The sequence below is a fragment of the Passer domesticus genome, chromosome 8 (genome assembly GCF_036417665.1).
Source record: "Passer domesticus isolate bPasDom1 chromosome 8, bPasDom1.hap1, whole genome shotgun sequence".
In the NCBI taxonomy this organism is placed as follows: Eukaryota; Metazoa; Chordata; class Aves; order Passeriformes; family Passeridae; genus Passer; species Passer domesticus.
This window is the reverse complement of record NC_087481.1, coordinates 50,647,585-50,673,266: the sequence shown is the minus strand read 5'-3', so window position 1 is coordinate 50,673,266 and position 25,682 is coordinate 50,647,585. Positions and strand designations below refer to the sequence as shown.

At 41.2% G+C, this 25,682-nt stretch overlaps 2 protein-coding genes across 3 annotated transcripts in view; one reads left to right on the top strand and one right to left on the bottom strand.

Moving 5' to 3' along the window:
• Positions 1-140: 140 nt before the first annotated feature.
• On the bottom strand, positions 141-16,941 carry TDRD1 (tudor domain containing 1). Its single transcript, XM_064431362.1, has 22 exons — positions 16,900-16,941; positions 15,743-15,861; positions 14,562-14,626; positions 14,218-14,365; positions 13,727-13,832; positions 13,368-13,407; positions 11,720-11,768; positions 10,171-10,251; positions 9,677-9,853; positions 9,070-9,177; positions 8,389-8,559; positions 7,875-8,123; positions 6,371-6,493; positions 5,368-5,478; positions 5,028-5,198; positions 3,874-4,119; positions 3,239-3,352; positions 2,918-3,028; positions 2,493-2,660; positions 1,953-2,174; positions 1,734-1,780; positions 141-1,132 (listed from the first exon to the last, which is right to left on the bottom strand). Exons 2-22 carry the CDS (start codon positions 15,810-15,812, stop codon positions 1,040-1,042), a joined length of 2,670 nt encoding a protein of 889 aa, XP_064287432.1. The 5' UTR covers positions 15,813-15,861; positions 16,900-16,941; the 3' UTR covers positions 141-1,039.
• A 6,668-nt stretch (positions 16,942-23,609) lies between these two features.
• Positions 23,610-25,682, top strand: part of CCDC186 (coiled-coil domain containing 186) — a 34,813-nt gene continuing 32,740 nt past the window's right edge. Inside the window, exon 1 of one of the 2 annotated variants that reach the window (XM_064431359.1) lies at positions 23,610-23,646. The gene's annotated coding sequence lies outside the window, so the exon portion shown is untranslated. Of the gene's footprint in view, positions 23,647-24,317; positions 24,342-25,682 lie in introns of those variants that run through there. The other variant, XM_064431361.1, reaches the window with a different exon arrangement.

The window sequence follows — 25,682 nt, the reverse complement described above, 5'->3', positions numbered from 1 at the left end:
CGAATAGAACTCCAGAAATTCAAGTGCAAATATTCATCTAATTATTAGTTACTGCAAGAATATGATGCAACAAAAACTAAGAGGCAGGGGAAAAAAACGGAGGCAATTTGAGTGTAATAAAACATTAAGTCAAAGGAGAGTATTTTGCAACAATTTTAATCTCAAGATTCTTCTAATCTGCAAAAGCCCAAACTTGAAGTGTTGTAAGTGGACAAAAAGGCTGATCCTGCAGTTTCAATCAGCAAATGTCTACTGTGTTCCACAAAATATAGTCTGACATTCCTGAATTAGTCAGAAATGACTGATAATCTCTTAATAATTTGATTCGGTATTTTTGTCATAGCCAGGACTGGGTCTTTTTTATTACAATGTGAAGACTTGATGGGGTAGAAATCCTGATGATGTAGCCACACAAAAAACAGCTTCAATACAATTCACTTCAAAATAGCATTCACAGATGCATATTATACAGCATAAGTGTAAAAAAGGAACTGTGCACATTAAAGTGTTTACTGATTTCAGAGAGAACTACCTGTGTGCAGTCCAAGACAACATTCAACCTTTAATGATACTGAAATCAAGGTTATGAAGAACACACGGTGGTCTAACTTCAGACCAGAAATCAGGTTGAAAGATGAGTAATCAAAAGAAGATACAAAGTTTTTCAAGTAATATAAATGGTACCAAAGTGAAGTGAGCCTTACATTTATAATAATTTCAAATGCAAGTCTGCAGAACAGACTCACAATGTAATGGCCATTCCATAAACTTCTGTGCATTCAACAGGAAAATACATGCAAAATGTTTACTAGCACATGGTGGCATAAGAACAGAACAAAGTTTTAGCTTGCAGCTTTGCAATCCTCCAAGTTACATACTTGTGTCACAGTAACAATCAAGCATACAGATAAATGCAGTACTTAAACAGCACAGTTTCTACAAAGTGACCCTCATTGTTTAAGCTGATGCTCTTGATCTTCTAAAAAAGGAACTGCAGCAACTTGGTGGACATGAAAATGAAATGGTGCATGTCAGAGACTTAGTGCTTCAACAGATTTTTCATATCAGTGAATCCATCTGGATTCCCAAACTTGTTTAAAAGGAAGAGTAGGACTTGTTTATGCTTTTCAAGCTGTGGAATAAGCAGAAAGAGTTAGAAATATACAATTCTGGTGTTTTTTAAATTGCTGATCTCAGATCAGGGTAGATGCTAATATGACAAACTCAGCTAAATACTGTATTCATTCAATAAATAGATTTAGTTCCTTTCTGTTGTAGAATTTTCTGGAGGGGGAAACAGCCAACAGAACTGTAGCTGACTTGCCCTTGTCAATGTATGTGTCCCTCCCCCCTTTTTTCTCCTGAAGCAGCTTCCTTAAACTAAATTGATTAAATACTCAAATTAAGATTGAGATCAGCATCTTAAATTAGATAACAGAGAAAAGTGACACTCCTGAGACTTCAAACACTTGAAAAATGAAGTAAGAGCTGTCTGTGGGGCAAAGTACAGACTAATGAAGTCTGAGTGCTCTAAACACCATCCTCCCTCAGCTTCAGGGTGCTCTAATTACCACCATATATAAAAAAACCTGAGAACAAGTGTCAGGATACATTTCACTAAACTTCCATGTTTCAGTAGCTATTATTCCCCTTAATCCCATTTGCTTCCTACACAGGGTTTCTTTTGAATTCTGGAAACATAAAAACAAAGTATAGCTTGGAGTGAATCTTACTTGCACTTTTAATTCCTTGCAGCAGCAGTTGGTCTCACCTTCATTACCTACAAAAACCAAAGTGAATGAGCAAAATACACACATACATTCCTTTCCTAATTTAAGACGTGACATGTGATGTTGTCCGGGACTTCAAGAAGCAAAAGTTGTTTAGCCACCCCATGTGCTTACAAGTTCTTCAGAATAAGCAAAGAGAAGTAATCAAGCCAAAGTATGTACCTTGATGTTCACTATGTGAGTTTTTAGCACTGCAGGATGTGACCAAGCCCTCCTTTAGAAGTTTGTCAGCTACATTCACATAACCATCATCCAAGTGTTTCTCCACTGTTACTAAATTAACATTTCCATTAATCCCTTTCACTGTAATTATAACATGTTGCTTCAATAATAGTTTTTTCAACTTGTCAAGCACTAATGGAGACCACTCAGCTTTCTCTATTCCTGCAAAAAAAGGAAAATCAAATTTGTTATATAAATAATTCCTTTAAACTATAACTTGAATCGTACATACATGCTTTGGAAAATATGATGCTAAATTTTCCTAATATAAATAGCTTAAATTCTAATAAACTAACATGTTTTCTAAACCAGCTTTTATCATGCTTACCAATATACTATTTCAGAAGACCATCAGGTTGTTTACCAGTATTAGGGAATGAACACTACCACCAGAACAGGTAAAAAATTATAATATTCAAGAAAACCAGTCAGGGGTTTTGGGGTGGGGTTTTTTTGCTTATTTTGGGGAGTTTTTTTTACCTGCAAGTGAACATGTAATTGTCTGAAAAGGCAGCTGTAAATAGGAATCAGTGATTGGCAGCACCTTTGAAAGGGGTAAAGTTTCTGTGTTGCCATAGTCTCCATACAGAACTTTCACTGCAGACTGGGAAGCTTCCAGAACAACAGCTCTGTACCAATTGCCATTACCTGAAAAGATTGGGACAAGAATGGTAATGTGTGAAGAATCATCTTATAAACACACGTTTATCCTGAGAACAAGAAACTGTAGCATTTTTAAAGAAATTTTAAATACTGTGGTGGATATATAAAAGGCCAACTGACAAGAAGCACAATTAGGAGTTCCATAAGCACTTTCAAGTTGGTGGTTTTCCTTTGTCTAAATCAAAAATGAAAGCTGTGTTTTACACTGGCCAAGGAAATGGAAGGACAAACGATTGTCTCACCTGAAAACTGAGCACAACAGGCTTCACCCAGTTTTGGTTGGAAGGGCTGTTTGTTGCAAGATCTACAATAGTCTCCCAGTGAAATCAGCTCCTTAAGGAGCTTCTTTTGATCTACAGGAAAAAAACACATTCACTAACCACATGTGGGTACAATGAAGAGCATACTTAAGCCCCCTGCTCTCCCCTTTGACATTTTTTATATTTTCCTACTGCCTAAAATACATTTCTACATGGTTCAGTTCACTACACACATTAATTGTATTAACTAGCTTCAACAGTGACCTCTTATTGGTATTAGGAACAAGGAACACTTTTTCTCACCTTTATTTGGAACTGGTACAGCATAGAACAAGTGTGGGCTTACAACTTCAGTTACACAGACAGACATGGTTTCATCTACAGCCAATTCAATTGACTTCCAGTGCCCAAGTGAGGCTGCTAATAGAAATGGTAAGAAAATGCAGTGTTACCACTGTCCTCCAAGCATACATCTATTTTAAGGAACTGTTATTTTAATTGATATTTGTAATATTTTTTTGAATTTCAGACACGACTACATGCCTTCCCTTCAGGAAGACAAATCTAAATCAAGATAAATGATGCTTACTTTGCTGCTCATAAACTGTTGGCATATAAAAGTAGCTGAAGTAAAAAACAGCTCAGAAAAAATAAGACCTTGAAAAGCAAATTTGAGAAAAGTTTCAGTCATAGAAAACTTCTAATTCTCTGATTCCCACAGAGTCAAGCAACATTCATTTAAGACAAACAGTGATTTTTAACTTTCTTTTTTTGTCTGTAATGCCACCTGCAGGGCAGCTGGTGTTCAACTGTAAGAACTGACAATATACCCAAAACTATGCACTGACATTAACTGTAGTTAAACAAAAAAATAACAGTTAAAGGCTGGAATACTGAAAATTATTGTTAAATCTATAAGTTAACATTCCTTTAATTACCTTTTTGGTCAACAGATGTGTTTGGAAAGTTATTTTTATCTTGCAGAACATCCTTTACAACCAGTTTTTCTGAAGTTAGTATCTCATTGATAATTGCTGGACAATCTGTGGAATTATCAGTAAGAATTACACCTGCCCCATCTTCAGAAAGGGAAGTTACTGTGGCTTGAAGCTCTAAGCCTGAAGTGTACATATGAAATCTTCTTGTAGCTTCTGGATTCCACTTGGTATTTCCAGGCTTTACACCTGGGAAGTAAGAAATGTTAAAATATCTCCATTCATTATTACTGATTTTCCTCAACATTATAATTTCCTTTAAAAAGTACTTCAAAAAAATCTCTTCAGAGCATATCCTGAAATATCAAGGCTACTTTTACTACCCTAGGGCAACACACTGCCCTTCATCCTGTTAACTGCTCTCCCTCTTCCTCCTTTTTTCTAAATGCCCACATTTTCTCAAGACTCCCAAGTCTCATCTTCTATATTTTATGATTCAACCAAGTAAATCCTTTGCCTCAGCACAAACAACATTATTAAAACTGGTTTTGGATCAGTATAGCCCAGCCTTTTTATCAAAGGAGCAGACAAAACCTAAGTGTTTTAAGGGTGGGTGGGCAGGGGAACAGCACAAGACATTTGAACAAAATGAGGTTTTGAGCTTTTTCCTGTTTCCACATTTTTCATTTTTAAACCAAGCAGACTACACCAGAAATAAAGAGAAGCTCTGCAGAATGCTGAACAGTGTGGAAAAGGAATTTGCAGAACACTGAGAAAGAGCAGTACAGTGCCAAACTCTTCAGGAGTCAAATGAAAGAGAACTGAAAGGCCACCTTGCTTCACTTAAACAGATTAGCTCCATTGCCTGCAAAAATTTTGAGAAATAAAGTTGCACAAAAGCACATTTACTCCTAGGAAGACACCAACTAAAAACCAGTAAGCACTACAGATGAAGCAGAACTAAACAAGCTCCCTTTTGAGCAGTAAAGCAGTAAGCAAAGTCCATGCAGGTCACTCCAGAGAACTGGCAGGAACTCAGAGAAAGCAGACAAACCCAAAAGAACAGAGTTCTGCACAGTACTCCCTGTCATCACCTCCTTCCCCAAAGCAGCAAGTCTCTAAATGCAAGAGCTCTTGTAAAAAAAAACAAGATTCACCTGAGAGCCAGCATTTAATTGCTTGAAATGGAAGTTTTAGGAATGAGGACGAGATCTGTCGGATATTATCCCGTGGTACATCCTCAGTGTTTCCATAGTCCACAAAGCTCACTCGAACACTTCCCTCTGAAGTGACATTTTGCACCACAGCACGGTACCAGTTACCATCCTCTAATTTTAAAGAAGATTAAAAAAAATAATAATTACTTCACACATTTGGTAAGTCTACCAGCTTTCAGGTGTTAGTAAATAAATATAATTCTCCTCTACCAATGTAAACTATCAGCTGATTTTTCATGTTCACCCTATAAAAACAAAACTACTTTAGTCTGTTACTTGCCAGAGTAAAAAGCACAGCAAGGGTCTCCATTCTCAGGCTCAAAAACATCTGGTGGTGTTTTCTGACAGTATTCAGACAATGATTTGTTAAGTGAGTTTAGAGCAAGTAACTCTGAAAATTAGAAAGAAAACCAAAGAAAATTAGAAAAAACCCCAAAGATGAGATCAATGAAATGAGCTGACTTGAACTTGATCCATGCTGTTCACTTTACAGTTTACTTGTAAACTTTCAAATGTATTCCTTGACTACAAAAGTCAAGGAACAAACACCCCTCATTTTAAGAGCTGCCCCATATTTTTTGTTTGAATGCCTTTAGCTCCCTCTTCAGCCACTGAATTTTGTCACATTCTTTTTCTAGCATTTAAAACACCAACGGCTATCAGAAGTCTTTATACAGACTTCTGGTAGAGAAACAAGATTACTTTTTAACTAATCCAATAGGAAGTCATGTCTCAATGGCTGCTAATTGTGTTGCAATTATTATATCTCTAAGTTTTTCTAAGTTACGGGAGTGCACTAGAAGAGAGCTCCAGTAAATATTGTCTTGCAACAGGGAACATGTCTCTTATTTGCTTTTTTTAACAGAACCACTAAATCATGAAGATAATTTAGCCCAACATCAACCCAGCACCACATCATTGTCCCTGCTAAGTACCACCTCCAGATGCCTCTTGCACACTTCCAGAGACAATGACTCTACCACCTCCCTGGACAACTTATTCCAGTGCCTGGCCACTCTTGCAGTGAAAAATAAAAATAAGATATCCTTTGGCTAGGTTATGGTAACTCTTTCACTTTCCTCTACTGCTTATCTTCAACATTTTCACTTTTCAATACCATGACCTAATTTCTTTGTCACTCCATTTGTATTCTTGGATAAAAACCTCAGAGGTAAGCCTTCATGCTGTAAGCTTACTTGACATAGTAGCTCATTAGAACTATAAAAAGTGACAAAGCAGGAAATCAAGAAACTATCAGAAAGAATTAAGCTGAATGAACTTACCGTGGCTGTTTGAAATCTGACAGTAGAATTCTCCAGGATTGTACACTGTACATACTATGACACTGAGTGTTTGGTTAAGAGTTAATTTAATCCACTTGCACATTCTTTTGTTTGTTGTGTCCTCTAGAAAGAACAGATAAAAACATAGAATGAAAAGAAATTAAAGTAACTTTTACAGGAAAAAAATCCCTTCCCAAATGCTCATTTGCATCCTTGAATTTCTTGTTGTAAACTGTCCAACAGACTAATCACCAGTGAGAGCCTCTTTGCAGAGTAAAGCCAAGATTCTTTTAACTTAATGCTTCATTACCAAAAAGAGCAAGCCATAGATAGCAGTGAAGAGTAATTACACAAAGAGATAAAGACTAGCTGGCAACAGCCTGGGCAAGAGGGACACTGGGGAACTTTGGTTCCTGGAAACAGGGTAAGGAGCATAGAAGAGGGAAACATCTGTCACCAAGACAACTGGAAACAACCTAAGGAGGAAAAGCAAAGAAGATCACTAGAAAGACTGGTTGCAGAAATTTGCACTGAATATACTCAGGTATCTGAAAGAAATTTATTATTTAACACAAGTTGTAGAATACATCATGAGAACACTAAATCATAGCACTGGAGAACACAGTCTATTCAAAACCTGCATTCAACAGCTCTGGCTCAGTGATGGAAATTACAAAACGGTGAGAGGTAACCAATAAACCAAGGAAGTACAAAACAGGCCCTCGATGAGGGCCACAGATCAAAATGTGTTTAGATACAGCCAGGAAAGTTACTGCTTATTCTAATTTTTGTAAGATTCCTTACTCTACTGAACAAAGACAAGGAGTAATTGTGTCCCGGCCACAAGGCCTTGAGTGAGAAAGATTGAAATTATTTGAACATAGACTTGACAAAAAGTTTTCAGAACCAATGGATCAGAAGAGAATACATACGTTTGCCAGCCACAGGATGGAAAAAAAAGGAACTTAGCATGCTTCATAAGCCGGGAATCTTCCCCAAGATTTCAAAGAAATTCAATGTAACTTAGGTAAAAATATCTTGGCTTGAAGCTTTGGTCACTAAATCCAACAGGACAATTTAAGCTTTATAAGCTACTACAGTCAAATTTTCAAGGACTATGTATGTGGGTTTATGTGTAAAATATAGGACAATGAGGATCACAATAGAGCAAATATTATTTGCACGAATGGATTAGGGCAGAAGAACAAGCAGGTAGTAACCAGTCACAGCCTACTTCAACTGGAAATTGTAAGACTTACAACAAAAGTACCAGCTTCCAAAAGCAGGCAGTTACAACTTTGTTAAGCATGCACACCTGGACACACACACAGATACATAATTCTTTACTGTTAAGATGGCTAAACTTTGGACTTGTGAAAGCCAGACTTGATGAGCCAGACTGAAAAGCTCTTAGAGATAAGAGCTGGCATTCTCTGCACCCACTCCAGCAGGAGGTAAACGGGAGGCAAACAATGCCAGGGCAGCAAGACATGTGCATACTCACTGTTGGCTTGCTCAGCATCACTCCCTCTGGCTGCTGGTAAGGCCATGCTCAGTTCCTCAGCTGCAAAGCCCTCCTGGATGAGAAGGCTTGATACATTTATTACTGGAGTACCTGATGCATCTGTGAGCTCCACCACGGATTTAGAACTCTCTTTATCCACTACTTTTACTGTCAACACTTTGTCTTTCACCAGTTTTTTCATGTAAGAAATACCTTCTGAGGTCCATGCTCCTAATGGTGGCTTTACACCTAAAAAGTCACATAGTATGGAAAGGTTCTGAGGTCAGTCCAACTCTCACAATGTGTAGACAGGTATAACAACTGCAAGTACATTCTGAAATATTTGTCACATTTTGTAGACATGCCATGACAGTTAAGAATTCTGGAAATAATGCCCACCATTACCTCCATCCTTCCCCATGTTTCAATGTGAGAAGCTACAGGTGTGGTGGTTATGTAACACCTCTTGTTCTCCCCCTATCTAGTTTGAAACTGCTAATCATTTACTTCATACCTGCCAGGCTACATCTTATGGCTTGAGCTGGCAAGTCCATTAAGCTTGGAATTATAGGACGAAGTCTGGTCAGTGGAAGAGAGTCAGAATTACCATAATCCATATAGTCCACCAAAACAGTGTCTTCAGAAGCATAAGCTGTAACAGCAGCACGATACCAAAGGTTGTCTTCTACAAAGGATGACAGAGATGTAATGTCTGAGAACAGAATCATTTTTTTTTTGATAAACCAATATAAAAATACATCCATTTCAGCACAGCTCAGGACTACCAGGTGCTGGCTAAAGTAGCATTTTGAGAAGAAGTCTATCAGAATGGCATCTTTCCATATAATCCCATTTCTTCTGTGCTTTTTTGTGGAACTGAAATTTCAAAGATATACTTATTTCCAACCCTGGGAAAATAGTACTTAGCAACATAAAAACCCCAAACTTTCCATGATCTCTTAATAACCTATTCTAAATAATCTGAATCCAGTGTTAAGAGTTTGCTCAATAAAGGAACATTTTAAAATTGGCATTTTACAGATACAATTTTTCAAATCACTACCTAGCATTACCCACAGCTAAAAATCAGAGATAAATAAATTCTACATAAAATATTTCTAAACATAATTACAAAATGTATATTTTTGACAATAAATTTAAGTGACATAACTTAGTATTTTTAGTCCATTTTTACCTGTGAACTGGGCACAGCACACATTGCCAGCAGCAGGACGGAAAGATGGACTACTGGGAATTTTGCCACAGTATTCATTAAGAGATACTTCAAGCTCAGCAAGTTGACCTGATGTTAAAATACATAGGTTTTGGAACATGGTCTGTCTTGCAATTATTACAAAATAATTAAGCTCAAAGCCTGGAAGAACATCTTGTAGTCTAACAGAGAGAATTTCAAATGTTTAACATTGATGAGACTAGGGCCCTTCAATCATTAACATCCAAGGGAGTCCTCATGTGTGTCTGAGGAATCACAGCAGGGAACAGACAGGGAAAACCAGTGATGGATTTTTTCAGCCAAGGGACAAAGCTGAAGCCAGTGCAAATTGAAAGCAAGCTAGTGGAGGCATGCCAAGAGGAAACCAAAGAAGACAGCTCTTCCAACAACAGGCAGGTGATGAGGCAGTTCACTTCTTCCCAAAGGACACACTTTGCTACTGACTACCCAGAATTAAAAGGCTGCACATGGACAGAGAAGAAAAATCCACCTTCCTCCAGCCATGCCCTACCAAAGAGAAAAATGCCATACCTGGCATTCTACATCCCATTTCCAACCCTTCACTTACGGGCACTTTGCATCCGCTGACAAAAAAAGGTGTCTGGATTTTGAATGTGAGAAACCACACCAGAAAATTCATCTCCAATACTTAAAGAGACAAACTTGGTAATTGAATTAACACAGTGAGAAGAGTCTTCATCCTCAAGTAATTTTTTTTCACCTCCCTTTGAATGGTTTTCTGATACTGCACAGAAAAAAGAAAAAACATTGCCAATCAAAAGCTAGCTGACTGAAAATATAAACATACTGAAATAGTTTATTCTTTTTATTGATACTTTGAACTTTGAAGGCTCTTGTCATATTATGAAATTAATGCTCACATAATAATCACTACACAAATGTTTTATACTATTACAATCTCTATAAGCTAATGTGAGCAGTGACTTGAAGCTCCATTAGCCAACATTTGTAAGTTAGAGGTGATGCTAGTGAGCAGCTAGAATACCAGGCAGCACTGGAGGACCTAAAATTCCCCAAGTTTAGTTTGGTTTGCTTGCTTACCTCCTGGAGAGTCTACTTTGGCATCACTTCCTGAAGTTAAATGAGACTTCATTTCTAAGGGAACTTTATCTAGGCAGTCTTCTAAAATACAGATGCAAGAACAAATGATTTATCACACAAAATAGCCATCAGCTAGTTTCACTTCAGAACCATCCTCTGAGCCAGATCTATATTCTTATCACAAGGTGAGCTCGTTCTACTTATTTGCTCAGCACTTAACATTTAAAATGCAAAATAAAGGTAATTTCAGAGTAGCTCAACTACTTGAGTTCTCTGAGCACATTCACAGCTCCAAGACTGTCTGACTTCATAAAATGAGCAAAGCAGTAACAATCAGCATTTACTTGCAGTCACTAAAAGCTGTGAGCTGAAAAACTGATTACTGCTTTTTAGACACCAGGATTCATAACTTACCTCATTATTGACAACACTGAGTATGTAATGATTTAGTCAGGATGTCTTTGTAAATCTTGGTTTCTCAGATGTTACATTTCTGATGCATGAAGCACCATTCCAAACTTTCAATACCATTATTTTCAAATTAAAACCTCAATACAGGTGTTTCAGTTGCTTATAAAGTCTGGAATGAACGCATGGAACATTTCAAGAATGCAGTGACATTTATGCAATTTTCTCTCCAAAAGGCTGGCAGGTTTCACATCACTTCTCCACTAGTGTGCTGTGAAGCAAGCAAATGTGAAATATGCCCAGCACAATCCTTAATCAGCTGAATTTACAGGGGACTAAAGAGAACCATCCTATAGTATTACATGGAGATAAGCTTCCTGCACATGAAAGCTCGGAGCATCAACCATCACATCTCTGAATGTTTCTGTGGGATGCAGATCAATTAAATTAATATGGTCTTGGCACTACATTGTTCCTGCTCTGCAGCCAGAGGAAAATCTAAACAATAGTCTTGCACATAACAAAAGGTACACCTTTGACAATCAAACCCAGCTCAACTGAAAATCTGAATTCTTACTCCTCAAAGGTCTTGTGCTTGGCTTGTCTCTCATAGAAGCTTGCAAAGTTAGAAATATAAATATGCTTATAGAGTTCTCCAACTGGATACAGCGATATCCAATGATTGTTCTTTCTCTAGAATACTTAGTGAGCATATACAAAATATCATGAAAGCTGGTAAAATCCTACATGGAACTGAAAATTGACACTAATTTTTAAAGAGTTAAAAATGCATGAGAAAGAAACAAAATTGTACCAAATTTTCATGTATCTATTAAAACAGAAAAATAAACAAGATGATCCAGAACACAGTGAAGTTAATACAATTTTACTGGAAAAGTAAACTTACTAAAATTTAAGGTTATTAAGCTTAGCAAGGTATTTCAGGCACTGACATTTTTGTGGAAAGGTGAAATAAAGTACAACTGAAAAAGAAAAAGTCAAGGGAGAGGTTGGAAAAGTGTCAAGAGGGAGGAGAGCAAAAGAAATAAACAGGGGTTATCTTTTACAGGTGTTAGGAGGGGTGTGAACATCAAAGCCTTAATTATGGCGAGTTTTTTTACCCACGCAACCAAACACTCACCAGAATCTGGAAGCACAACATCTACAGCAAAACTCAACCTCACTTCCTCCTGCAATACATCAACACCAGTTAGTGAACAGTGCTTTCCTATGAGCTGAGAGAAAAACCTGGCAATGCCTTCATTCCATCCTTTTCCTTTTGAATCAAAATGGGCAAAGAAACACTTAATGGCCTGGAAATAATATAATTAGAACAAGAGGGGATAGCAGATTATTTCCCCCTATCTAAGTGACTAAATAACTAAGGCCTTCAGAAATATCACCTTGCACATTAAAGCTGCTGTTGGAGCTTCAATTCAACTAACTTCTGCACTCTCTTCTAAAGCATTGGGAAATTAAGGTAAAAATAAAGAATCCCTAGAAGCTGAATTACCCTATTTAAAACAGGTACAAGTTATGTTTAATATGAAGCTGTTACTACAAGGAGCTACAGCTGAACAAAGTCCAAGAAACACTGCAGAGATATACTGAGCATCAATGAAGAACAAGTGCTGCAGACTCACACATTCACCTCCCCACTCCTGTTTTACAGGACAACTCAGCTGGAATTCCCACCTATGATGCTCTCATAAGTAAGAATCTAATTCCACCTGCTTCCTCATCACCTTAACACCTCAGAGTAGATTAGAACTCCTGTTCTATCTGCTGGCATCCATTTTTAAAAAGTCTAATAATTTAATGTAACCCACCTTAATACCCTTCAACGTGTAATCTCTTACTTCTGCAGAACTCATGAGAGCTTCAAAAGGTGAACAAGATCACAAAACCCCTTCTGTTCTTTGAAAATCAAGTGACTGCAAATTTTTTGCTCATATTGTACAACCATTTGGTGTAATGGGCCCTCATCATCAGTTGATCAGTTTCATTAGAACCCAGTCACAAGCACACACACAACACGAACTAACAGGATGAGCTAACAGAAGTCTCATGACATGAAGCCTCCTTTCCACATTCCTTCAAACAGTTAAACAGATGAATAAGCTACTTCAAAGAATGACACGACAAAGGAGTTCTGCAGTGCAAGCAAGAGGCTAGCTGGAGGTATGCAAACTTATCCACCTTCAAAAATGTGATCCCAAAAAACCACAACGACACAAAAATCAACTCCTGCAGAAGAGTTCATAGGAAGACTGGAAGAAATGTTTGGCTCAAAGTAAGATCAAGAGAGGCTTTAACAAATTACAGAGGAGAACTCTGTCATCTTTAGTTCCTTCTACAGCAAAGAAACAACAGCTTATCTGCATCTGTTAATGTATACTGCATTAAATGTATTTCTCTAATAAATTTCCTAGGCTCTAAGAGCCAGCTCATTATTTCTTTACAGAAACAAGACACCAGAATTTTTCTGAATTGGACACACTACATCTGCTTCCTTCCCACACTATTTCTCTAGCAACATCATATGTGTCCTGATTTTTAACTTTTTTCACTTTTTTTTTTTCAAAAAAACTCCCAGGGTGGTCTGATAGTGCTTCTAGGAGCTCCAGAAGTAACATTTTTCTGAATGCTTCTCCCAATAGCTTTCCATTTGAAGCACTGATCTTTCTAAAAGATGCAAGTTGTTCCTTTCCTGTAGAGGTTAAATGAAGCACACTGCCACTCACTCACAGCAGATCCAGCCAAGACACAGTCAAAATTGTATGACATACCTTAAGATACACTCCTGTCTTGGCTTTGCTATTACTTAAACTGTAATCAAAGAAAAAGATGTCAGTTTGAAGAACCAAAGACTGACAAGTAGCATTAATAATACAATCTACTTGCAAATAGATAAAAAGCTGTGTTTGTAGTATGTGATTTTTGCCAACCCTTATTCCTCATCCACTAAAATGCAGAATTACAAATGTGGCAATATGCAGTAATGACAGGCATAAGATAATGCAGTTCTAGCTTAAGAATAAGCAACATGTTTGACTGGAATAGTGCCTTCCCACGGTCATTTATGTTGTAGTGGCAGGGACATTGTCTTCCTGCAAAGATTATTTGGCAGAACTTTAAACAAACTTACTTCTGTTTAAGGGGATCACAAACTACTCTATGTGCTGGCCAGTCCTTTTTCTGACAATCTGCAGAGCAATAGTATGTTTGCAGACACTGTGAGCATCTGAGCTTTCCTAAAACAAACCAAAAGAAAAGACAAGAGAAGTCTGAGCAAAACACGTATTGGAAGGAACAACAACTGTTTAAATAACTGCTTTACAAAACAGCTCCCCTGCAATTCTAAGCACATACAAATATGTATTTGTATTGACATACAGCTATCAGACATTGCTGCCCAAATATCCCAAATTCCTTCTATATTTAAGGGGAAAAAACCCACCACTTTTGATAAAGAAATGCTCTCTTCTGCTTGTCAGTCCTGTTACTCTAACTATGTTCTACACTTGTGTCTGAGAGTTAAAAATATTTCTCCATTTGAATGCATTTCTGAGCAAACCTGATCTGGTTTCAGTGATAGATGTACTGTGTGTCACAGGCCACAGGACAGCAGGCACTTACCAAACAGACCACAACGATGGCAAGTGCCCCCTTTAGGGGGTGGCACTAACAAACTCAAGAAACTCTTATCATAGCAAATAGAAAAAGCACTCTTAGAGGAACATTGCAATTTCTTTGGCTTCCCATTAATCCAATTAGAATGTGACACCTGTGGAAGAAAAACCTGAAGTCATTCTTACAGGAAAAAACCTCCCCATTAGGGTAGAAATATTCTAATATACAAAAACATGACAACAAAAGGAGACAAAACTTCTAAGTTCTAGAAAGAGAAATACATGCTGATAATTCCTGCTACCTAGAAATGCTCAGAATACTTGGGGCAACTATAAAGTGAAATAACTCACAGTATTTTCTTTATCAGCTGCAGCTATGCAGTTCTCTCTACCAGTTTTGTCTTCCATAGAACTTCCTAGAAGCAGAAGTATTTGCAAAGGGATCTGATTAACAACACCAACACATGCCTATGTTATGGAATATTTGCAGGAAGAAACAAGGCTCTTGGCTACTCCTACTATTCTGCCAGCCCATTTGAGTGAATGGAGATGTTGGACACAATCTGGAAGTCACTTGTTTTCGTTCTGATACCACATTCACTCAATCATGCAATCAGTGGCATTATTAAAACAACAGCTTCACCTTCTGTGCTTATCACTCAATACTGAGAAACAAAACACTCTGAAACGAGATTCTGACTTTCCAGTGAGTGCCTTATAAACCTTGTGGTCTTTCCTGTGAGTTTTTACCAAACAACTCTTAGAAGACATTCAACTAAGCCTGCATATCAATACAGCAGGAACTCTGTTTTTATAAGTGGGCAACTCATCCACCTACATGGAATTTGTTTCTGTGCTAGGCTAGGTATGGCACTCAAATCTTGTTCCAGTCTGGCAGGCCTGTCCAAGATCTCCACTGAGACAACACAAAGCTTACACGGCCTTTTTTCCCACCTGGAAGCAAGTAAATCTTGTAAACTCTGCCTGAACTAAAACTCTTGCCTAACATGAAATCAATTTTCATGAACTCTCCAGACGCAAAATGTTTGCACATAAAGCTAGTTCAGATCTCCCAAATGAAGCCTTTCCCTCTCCCCAGCTTAGAGTACAAGAACATGGATCAGACAGTACTGAGACAGAGACAAGAAGCATTGCTGAAAGAACTCCAGCTCCCATGTATTGCTCCAAATTCCCTGACACTTCAATTATCCTGGTGGCTTTTTTAGTTTCTGAGGCATTTCAGCAGACACAAGTTTGGACAATTAGGAGTCATATTTATAAGCCATACTCATAGTGATGACGTGTATGAATAATAAAGCATATACACAATCACAGAAGAATAAAGTCAAGATCTCTGTCAAGCTTAGGACAAAGTCTCTCTTACTGCACTTGTGCTGTTGTTAAAACTTTCTGTACTGTTTCTACATTTGTCAAAAATACCCTGTATTGTTTGCTTACAAAATATTGGATTTTGTTCAATATTTCAGAAACTCAGCCTCAAAACTCAAAGCTTCTCAACAGTAAGTTTGTACCTGTGACCCTGTTGCTTAAATCTGCATCTGCAACTTCATTATGCTGAAGATTAAGTGGTTCTGCCATCATGTAAAGGTTGACATTAGAGTATGACCAAAGGTGGCTGTGGGCCAGGTAACTGCAAAAGCATGGATTTAAAGATTAATTCAGGCAGGCGCACAAATTAAAGTATTTTTGGGTCATATTCTGAAGATATATTTAAGCATTCATTCTGTAAGGCTAATTTCTCTACCATCTATTACTTTTGTTTGCACAGCAAAACACCTTCTGCACTAAGGAACTCAACAATGAATACTGCAGATTAAATGATGAAAATTCCTTTAGAAGAGGAACACACTGACAAATAGGAGCAGCCACCAACACCTGCACGTGAAGCTCACTGTGTCTCTGGAGGAGACCTCGCTGTACTTTTCTTAAAAGAGTTTGTAGTAATAAAAAGCAGAGGCTGCATTCCTGGGTTCCTCATGCCCGGAGCCTGAGGGGAACCACTGCCCGAAGAGCGGCTGCCTGAGGGGAAGCAAAGCCCTGGGCTCTGCCAAAATGCATTTTCAGCACCTGCTTTCCAAATGCTAAGACTCAATATAATTGTTTTAAATGAAAAGTATAGGCGAAAACAAACTAAAATGAACTTGCAAATAAATCACAGTAGTCCCCTAAGTGACACTGCAAACTAACTCCACCAGAAATGGGCTCTCAACAACCTCAATTAAAGAGGTCCTATTAAAATTAACTGATTCTAAAGTGATTTTTAAGCGATTAAAATTAAGTGATTTTAAGTAACTCAGACTAAAATTAGACAGCCCCGTCCCACGGCCTGCACCCAAGCTCCAAGCCAATCCCGCCACCTCCGGCCCTCTCCCCTCAGCAGAGCGCTCACCCCCGGCTCCTTTCCCGGGGGAAAGCGAAGCGCCCACCCCCTGTCCCTGTGTCCCCCGAGAGCACCCTCACTCCGGGCTGCCCCTGCCCCTCAGAGCACCCTCACTCCGGGCTGCCCCTGCCCCTCAGAGCACCCTCACTCCGGGCTGCCCCTGCCCCTCAGAGCACCCTCACTCCGGGCTGCCCCTGCCCCTCAGAGCACCCTCACCCCGGGCTACCCCGAGCCCCATGGAGCAGCGCTCACCCCGGGCCGCCCCGAGCTCCTCGGAGCAGCGCTCACCCCGGGCCGCCGCCCCGCCGTCGGCGCTGCCCCACGCGGGAAGCAGGGCCGGGCGCTCACTCGAGGACCGTCGGCGGGAAGAGAGGAAGCAGCGGCCCCCACAGGCCAGCGACGGCTGCAGGCGCTGCCAGCGGGCCCGCGCCGCTCGTTCCGCCCCGCCCAGGCGGGACCCGGCGCTCAGGGGCGGAGCGGGGCCTGGGCTGCCCGCGGCGCGGTCGTCGCGGCCGGGAAGGCGCGGCCTCAGGATATTCCACTAGTTCGGGTTATTCTAAACCCCATTCAATCTGGACTTGAACACTTTCAGGGACAGGGCATGGGGCCTCCACACCTTCTCTAAGTAACCCAGTGTCAGGGCCTCACTACCCGCACAGCAAAGGATTTCTTCCCAATATCGAATCTAAGCCCGTCCTCTCTCATTTGAAGCCATTCCCCTTTGTCCGATCACTACGTGCCCTTGTAAAAAGGCCCTCTTCAGGTCTCTTGTGCCTCTGGGTACTGGAAGGTGCTCTGAGGTCTTTCTGGAGGCTCTCCAGGATGAACAGCCCCAGTTCCCAGGCTGACCTCATAGCAGAGGTGCTCCGGGCCTCTGAGCACCTTCGTGGACATAATCATCACTCATGGTTGAACCAGTAACCCCAATTTATTTCATACAAATTCAGAAAATGGCTGTGAGAGCTATGCAAAAAGCAGAAATTTGATACATAAAATTGATGCATTTGTATTTTTAAGTATTTGAATTTCGCCCTGCAGCCGAGAACATACATCACTTCATCTCCCATTCTCATTTTCCTTTGTCCTTTTCCCTCTTTCTTTTCTATACAAGGTGCTTTTCCCTTTTCTTCAACTTTTGTCTCCCACCTCCATGTCTCTATCTTCATGAAAAAATATACTTCATCCTCAAGACTGCTGCAGTTTTATGCTACTACTCAGACATGATCTCAGGTGTTCTCAGTGCTGTGCAATTAAGCTTTCACCAAAAAATAAATTAATCTGATCTATTTTAGTGCCTACATTGTTGTACTTATTATTAAAGTGTATAAAATCAGTGATGGATTTTATTGTTACATGTTCTGTACAGCAGGGAATAATTATCTCTGTTCACAGAGAAGTAGCTGAAGCACAGCTATTTTGCCTTAAGTCATTTGGCATCTGGCTGTGACAGCGTTTCAGTCTAAATTACCTGTATTTAAGTCTAGGATCCTGTCTGCCAAACTAAGCATTCTCAAAAGAAAAGTGAACAACACACCTGATGGCTGCTGAGTTTTCTCTCAGGGGTTTAGATACCGCCTACTAAAGTCAGAGGAAAGACTCCTCCTGGCTCACAGGAACCTCCAGCCCCCAGCTCCAGGCTGAGCAAAGCTGAGTGGATCAGAGGCTGCTCTTGCAACAAGAAGGAAAATTAGGTGGGATTTGGTGGGATTTCAAGAAACCCACATGCCAAATTGCTCAGCATTGCATATCAGAGTAGGCACACCTCTGTGTGGGAGATTGTGGGGAGCCAGGGTGATGATGGTCATACAGCCTTCATCATCTCCCTGCCCCTTGTTCCTCTGTCCCTAGGATTAGCCCAGTAATCCTCATGCCTAGGAAGAGCTAACACCACTAAGAAATACTTCTCTGTCATTCAAGCCTCTCTCAAAAAAAAATTAGGCTTCCTTGTAGCTTAAAAGGTCTAGACAAGATGACCCAGCACGCTGTCCAGCTGAATCTTAAAATTGTCCAGCGTTGGGGAATCCACCACTTCCTTAGGGAGATTATTCCAAAGCCTGTTTTTTCTTATTGTGAAACATTTTACTCCTGTGTCTAATTGGAATCTCCCCAGAAGTAATTTATATCCATTACCCTTTGTCTATTCCATGGGAATCCATGTTAAAAAAAAAATCCATCTTCTTTGTATGCACCCTTTAAATACTAGAATGTGGTGATAAAGCCTCCCCTGAGCCTTCTCTACTGACAGCTGAGCAATCCCATTTCTCTCAGCTGTTCTTTCTATGTCAAACTTCTGAAACGTTGATATTCTTTGTGGCTTTTCTCTGGTGCCTCTCCAGCCTGTCCACATCTCTGTTATGTAGCAGGGACCAAAAGTGAATGCAGCATTTCAGGTGTAGCCTGGCAAGCACTGAGTGGGGCAAATACTTCTTTATCTGTGCTGGTGATGCCCTTGTTGATGCAGCCCAGCATCCTGTTGGCTTTCTTTGCTGCAGCAGCATCGTGTTCACTCACAGTGAGCTGCTTGTCCACCAGGAGCCCCAGGTCTGTTTACACAGAGCTGCTCCTCAGATGGGTAGATACCAGCCTGTGCTGCACTTCTGGATTGTGTTCTGCAAGGTGCAAGATGTTACACTTGACCTTGTTGAACTTTATAAAGCTCTTTTCAGCTCACTCTTCCAGCCTGCCCAGGTCTCCCTGCAGGGTAACTGAGTGTCTGTCAGAGGTAACTGAGGAGAGTGCTCTTAGCACAGTGGCTGATCAGGACAAACATCCCAGGAGCTGCACGAGGCTGGTGTGACTGGCCTGCAGTTGTTAGAAAGAGCTTTGGGCTTACCTACATGTGTGTTCTGTAATAACTGTACCAGTGTGTCACTAGCTCCAGGATCTAAATGCCTAGGAACCTGCTGAGACACCACTGTGCTACATGCTGGAAAAGGACAGTCCAAGCAACATAGAATGAACAGAATTTTTTCCAAATGTAACTTGCTTAGAGCATTTGAGTGATCACAGTCACACTTGAGATTTGCCATGTAGAGATCAGATGTGGTGGTGGCAAGCAGCTTCAGCAGAGATGCTGTCCTTGCCTGACACGTGGAGGGAAGATGGGGCTTTGTGAATGGTGCTCCCTGAACACCCCTGGCAAACTGTGCTGGCTCAGAATAAAGCAATTACACAATGAAAACTATTCCCCATGAAGAAAATAATAACTCTTTGTGTAATTTTGCCATGATGTGAAATGCAGGAATCAATTCAGCGTGCAGTAATTACATTCCAACAGACCAGCCCTCTGACAAACACAGAAGATGGGAATTGGGCAAGCTGGACTCTGCTACCAGCTCCTCCTCAGCAGTGCCAGACATGGTCCTTTGACACTGGTGGTCTCAGAGGAGTGGGGGTATCACTCAGCACATCTGCTGTTTGAGCCACTTCACTGTTCTCCCTTAAAGTGGAGTTGCTAACACTTCTTTAGCTGAAGGAGAAAAAATAGCTTTGTAAGCCTTTCCAGTGGGCAAAGCTATAGAAATGCTCTGGATGATTAACAAATGTCATCTGTAAACTGAGCAATCAGATGAACATTTCCTTTCCTTTTTCTTATATAATAAAGCACAAGCCAAAAGGCAGAACGACAACCTCTTGAATATGTGGGCCAAATTCTGCTTCTGCCTCTGCAATGCAGAGTTTGTCTGCAGCAGACAAATCTGTTGTGTAGGACTGTCTGTCTTTCAGATGGTAAATTCTCTCAGGAGTTGTTTTCCTCAGCATTTGTACATGCCAAATAAGAGCTATGGCTGGCTAATTAAGAGGTACAGTATTTAATTTTGATTTAACACCATGCAAGTAGTTTGGAGAAGGACTCTCTCTGTGACCTGTCATTGTCATTCCTGGGGATAAGATACTCTTCACATGAAAATGGGACTCAAGCACAGGTATTCTAAGAATCAGAACTGTCAGCATCAGTTCTAGGACTGAAGCTGTGGGGAGTCTATTCCTTTTCTTCTGCCTTTAAGGAAGAACTGCACTAACCAGGCTCTATTTTCTTAACCTGATTTTAATCCTTCTCTAAAAAATGCCCAGAATAAAAGGCAAAAATCAGATTAAATTCTTCTGTTGGAACACACTAAACACATACAGGTCACATCAGTGGGACTGTAGACAAAGTGTACAGCAAGGTAAAAGCACAAATCTTAAACAGACTGGAGTCAGAGTATACTGATGTCTCTGCAGTTGTCTTTAAATATCTAGAAGACCAAATAAGAAAAGAAGCATTTGGGCACTGAAGTGACTGTGTTACAGAGCAGCAGTGTGAACTTTGCAGCTCAGCTGCAGAACAGCAGCAGTAGTGGCAAAGAGCCCTTTCTGAAAGCAGAGCTCAGACTTGTGCTGCATGGCAATTAGCAAGTGAGTGTTGCATGGCACTGCTTTCTGAAAAGAGACAATTTTTACTTGTCTCTGTTCCACACCTGATTTTTTATGTATTTTTTGAAAGATGGCATGCACAGTGTAATTTGAGCAAAGCAAGGGCTAGACACTTGCCTTTAAAATGTTATTTGGAAGTTTAAGTTGAGGGCATGAGTGCTCTCTGCATCCTACTTCCATTTGTGCTTTCAAATTAATGTTTCTAAAGACATATGACTGACTCCTTTGCTGCTTAGAGGTGATGGCTGCTTAATTACCTGAAGCAGTATTATCTTTCCCAGAACAATGGACACTGAAAGATTTATAGTTATGATGGCACTGAAGGTTTACAGATTGATTTTTTTCTAAGATCCCACTGTTGTTTTTAAGGATCATTTAATATGTTTTGTCCTGGTTTTGGCTGGGATAGAGTTAATTTTCTTCCTAGTAGCTCGTACAGAGCAGTGCTTTGCATTTAGGATGGATTTAGAAAAATGTTGATAACATACTAATGTTTTTAGTTGTTTCTAAATGTGTTTACACTATTGTCAAGGACCTTTCAGCTTCTCATACCCTGCCAGCAAGAAGCTGGGGTGGGGGGGGGGAACACAGCTGGGACAGCTGATCCCAGCTGGCCAAAGATGATTCCATACCAAATGGCATCATCCTCAGGACATAAACTGAGGAACAGCTGACCAGGGAACAGTTTGGGAACTGTCTGGGCATCAGTCAGTAAGTGGGGAAAAATTGCATTGTGTATCACTGGGTTTGTATATATTATCATGCTTATTATTTTATTTTCTGTCACATTAAACGGTCTTTATCTTGACCCACAAGTTTGAGTCTTCCATTTCTCTCTCCTGTCCTGGTGGAGCCAGGAGAGCCAGCAGATTTGTGGGGCATAGTTGTTGGCTGGGGTTAAACAGCAGGTTTCAAGGAGCATTTTCTAGGACCCCCAAATTTGCAGTTGCAGCTCTGAAATTCCAAATATCTAGAAAGAATATGGAGAAAAAGAACTTGCTCTGAAATAACTCTCTCAATTAATGTTTGTAAGTGAAATTATGCAGCACATTCTACTTTTAAGGTCATCCATGATACAAACTGAAGGAATCATCACTGCATCATTGGGTAGGTGATGCTTTCATACATGTAGGTATTTGTATGCTTTTGTCCATATATAAACATAAATTAGCCAAAATAAAGCAACAATCTGATCTATCATTAAAGTTAGTCTTGCTATGAGTAGGGGATTGGACTAGATAATTTACTGAGGTCCCTTCCAACCTGAATTATTCAGTAATTCTAACTTGCTTTTCTATTGTTATGTTTAAGATGTTACTTCCAGGAGAGGTGCCAATGCTCATCTTAGCTGAGCTCCTATAGCAAATACAACTGCTTTCACTTAGCAGCTTGTCTGCTAAGGTATTTTTTCAATTTATTTTTTATTAAAAACCCGGCATTTATGCTGTGCTCTGGATTCAAAAAACCTTTGTGTTCCACTGAAAAACTGCTGATCCCAGCACTGAAATGCAGTCCAGATTTTTGATGCCCAGCAAAATTTTCACCTTTTTTTCAAAATCCAATCAGAATGAAGTCCCAGCAGGTGCTAAGTACTAAGTGAAGCTGTTTATTAACATTACTGCATTGACTCTTGCATGGCATGTAGGTGCAGGTTTTGACATAATGTGCAGGGGTTGGTTATGGAGAATGAGATGCTCTTAAGAAAGAAGATTCTATTTGTCATTGCTTGTGCACTGGATCTTGAAAAAAGGAGAGGCATCTTCGTAACCATCTCTCTGAAAAGTGCTGGGGTGAAGAATCCCTGCTGTAAGGCAGCTGCTCAGGGCTGTGGGCTTGGATAGTGCCATGGAATGTCTGACATGGGATCCCTTGTTAACATAAACACGTTTAAATAAGAAGAGAAAAAAATTCATCCAGACTGAAACAATTTATAGACGCATGCCTGAAGTTGTCTTGTGTGAAATCACAGAATTAATTAGGTTGGAAAACACTTCTGAGATCATCGAGCCCAGCCTGTGACCCCACACCAGCACGGCGCTGAGTGCCACGTCCAGCTCTCCTCGAGCACCTCAGGGACGGTGACTCCACCACCTCCCTGGGCCGTCCGTTCCGGTATCTGATCGCCCTTCCCGTGAAGAAATTCCTCCTAATGTCCACCCTAAATGTCCGCTGGCGCGCTAATACCGCAGCATTATGTCCCACATCCAGCCGCTCGGAGCTTTTAGCACCGTCGGTGGCTCACGGGCTTTCGGCGGAGCGGGTGGGAGCGCGGCAGCACGAGGGCGAGGGAAGGCGGCGAGATGGATCCCACGTTACCTGCTGGTCCCGGTGGCTGCCGCGATGACCCCTTCGCCCCCAGCCCATCCCGAGCGGCACCACAGGACCCACAGAGCCCTCAGGAGCCGCGGCCCCGCGGGGCTGGGCCGGCCCCGCCGCCCGGAGCTGCCCCGAGCCCGCCCCCGCCGGGCCCCGCCCGCCGCCGCCATCTTTGTTGATGTGTCAGCGCGCCGGGCCGGGCGGCCGGCGGGGAGCGGGACCGCGCTGCGCCCGCCATGGCCGCGCTGCCGCCGCTCCTGCCGCCGCTCCTGCCGCCGCTCCTGCCGCCCGCCTAGCGACCGGGTGAGGGCCGAGCCGCAGCACGGGCGGGTGGGCGGGTGGATGCTCGGAACCGGCGCCGTGGCACTGCCGGGCTCCTCGAGGGGAGGCGCGGAGCGGCCGAGGGCGCCGGCGCTGGACGGGACGGGCGCTGCCCGGCGGGCCCCGGAGGGCAGCGGGGCCGCTGATCCGCTTCACTGTCAGCGGGAGATAAACGCTGGGGGCCGCGGGGGAAGGACGGGCGGGAGGCAGAACTCCCCGGTGCCAGGGGCTGTCCCTGTGCAGGTGGGGGCGCTGGGCTGGCGGGGTCGCGCCAGGGCCGGGGGCGAGGCGCAGGAGGAGGGAGCGAGGTGACAGCAGCGCCGGGCTGAGGTCCTGCCATAGCAACACCTCCGGCCAGGACCTCCGAGCGGGTAGCGCAGGCTCCTGTGCTGGCTCGCAGTCTCTTTGTTTCTGTGCAGCTTTTCTTTTCCGTTTCATTGACTGCGTGTTGATTTTCTGTATGGGTAAATAACTAGATAGCAAAGCCCAGCAGCTGTTGTGAAGGTTATTTGCTAGAGCCGGCTGCGGTGTTGCGGTAGCGGTACGTGTCCTTGTTTTTGCAGATGGTATTTGTAAAAGCTGCCTGCCCTTCTAGGTTTGAAAGAAGGACTTCAGCAATATGATTATGATGTAGGCTTGCAGATTTTGGCTCTTGTCCCGGAAAATAGTCTGCACAGGTGAGTCTGGTACGTGTATCCTTCCAATGAGACTCCGTGCAGACCAAAAGAGGATTTCTTAGGGAATTGAAATGTGTGAAGATGAGAAGTATGACATTCCAGCTTCAGTGCTGCTTTGCTTTATCTCCTCGTAGAACTGCTTTTCAGAAGTTAAAATGTTGCAAGCAGAATAGACTAAAAATCCAGGTATGGCACCTATGTCAGTATGTTTTGTGGTATAAGGAAATGATTGAAACTGTGAGCCACAGCTGTGTTTCTCTGTGAGCAAGGAAATGTAATCACTGGCTGAAGTGAATGCTTATGTTGCACTTGACTTTAGGGAGGAGATGGTTAAGCTCTGAAGATATGAGAAACTGAAAGTATGAAGATGTTTCATGAGGCTGTTAGATGACATTTCAAATGTAATTTGTTTTATTTTAAAAGAAGAACTAGTTGCATATTGCCTTGAGCTCTTTCTGAAAATCTTCAATCATCTGTTCTTGCCTGGTTTTAAAACGGTATTTTTCTGTCACTTTATAAGACTGGATTTGGAGTTTTTGAGAGATGTTTATTGGCATTGTGAGGTTCACTGTTCCAAACTGTTGAGAAGAGGGCTGAAGAACCACATACAGAGAGTGGTTAATTTGATTCCAATTAGCAGCTCTGTTGCTTAATGCTATATGAAGCTAATACTGAACTTCCTGAAGCTGGCTTTTAAAAGAGCTATGAAAAATAGAAAGGCAATGTTTTTCTGGATTTAATTGTGTTATTAAGCATGTTAAATGAGTAGATGTGGGGTCCAGGAAGCAATATCCTCTACTTAGTTCTGGACTGAATTGTTCTGAACTTATTTTCCAGCTGCCAAAGACAATATTGGATAGCCTGATGGATAATGCTTACCTTTGAGTCATAGTCTAAGACCTGCTGCCTCAAATTGAGCGTGAAAAAAAACTCATCAGAAAGAAATCAATGTCAGAATAGAGGGGAAAATCATGACCCTAATTTCAAGAACTACATGGAATATTGCTACTATAATAATATTGTCTATAATACTATGTCTTAGATGAATTAACAGAAATTAATTAATCTACAGTCTTCTATAGAGCTCACAATTGACTTTTTCACATCCTAAAGGATTGAAGTGTTTGCTTATTTGTTTTCAGGGATAGTGGAGAAACTCTAGGAAAGTCAGGTTTGAAAACATTAGAGCTCTGCTCTCCCCCCAAATGGTGTTTTTCAGTACGTAGTGACCATACAGACAGTAATTCCATTGCTGGAATTTTACAGCTTTTGACGTGTTCTGGAAACAACATTTGAAAAGAGCCATTGAAAGCAAACATGCTGCAGTCTCCAGTGCCAGAT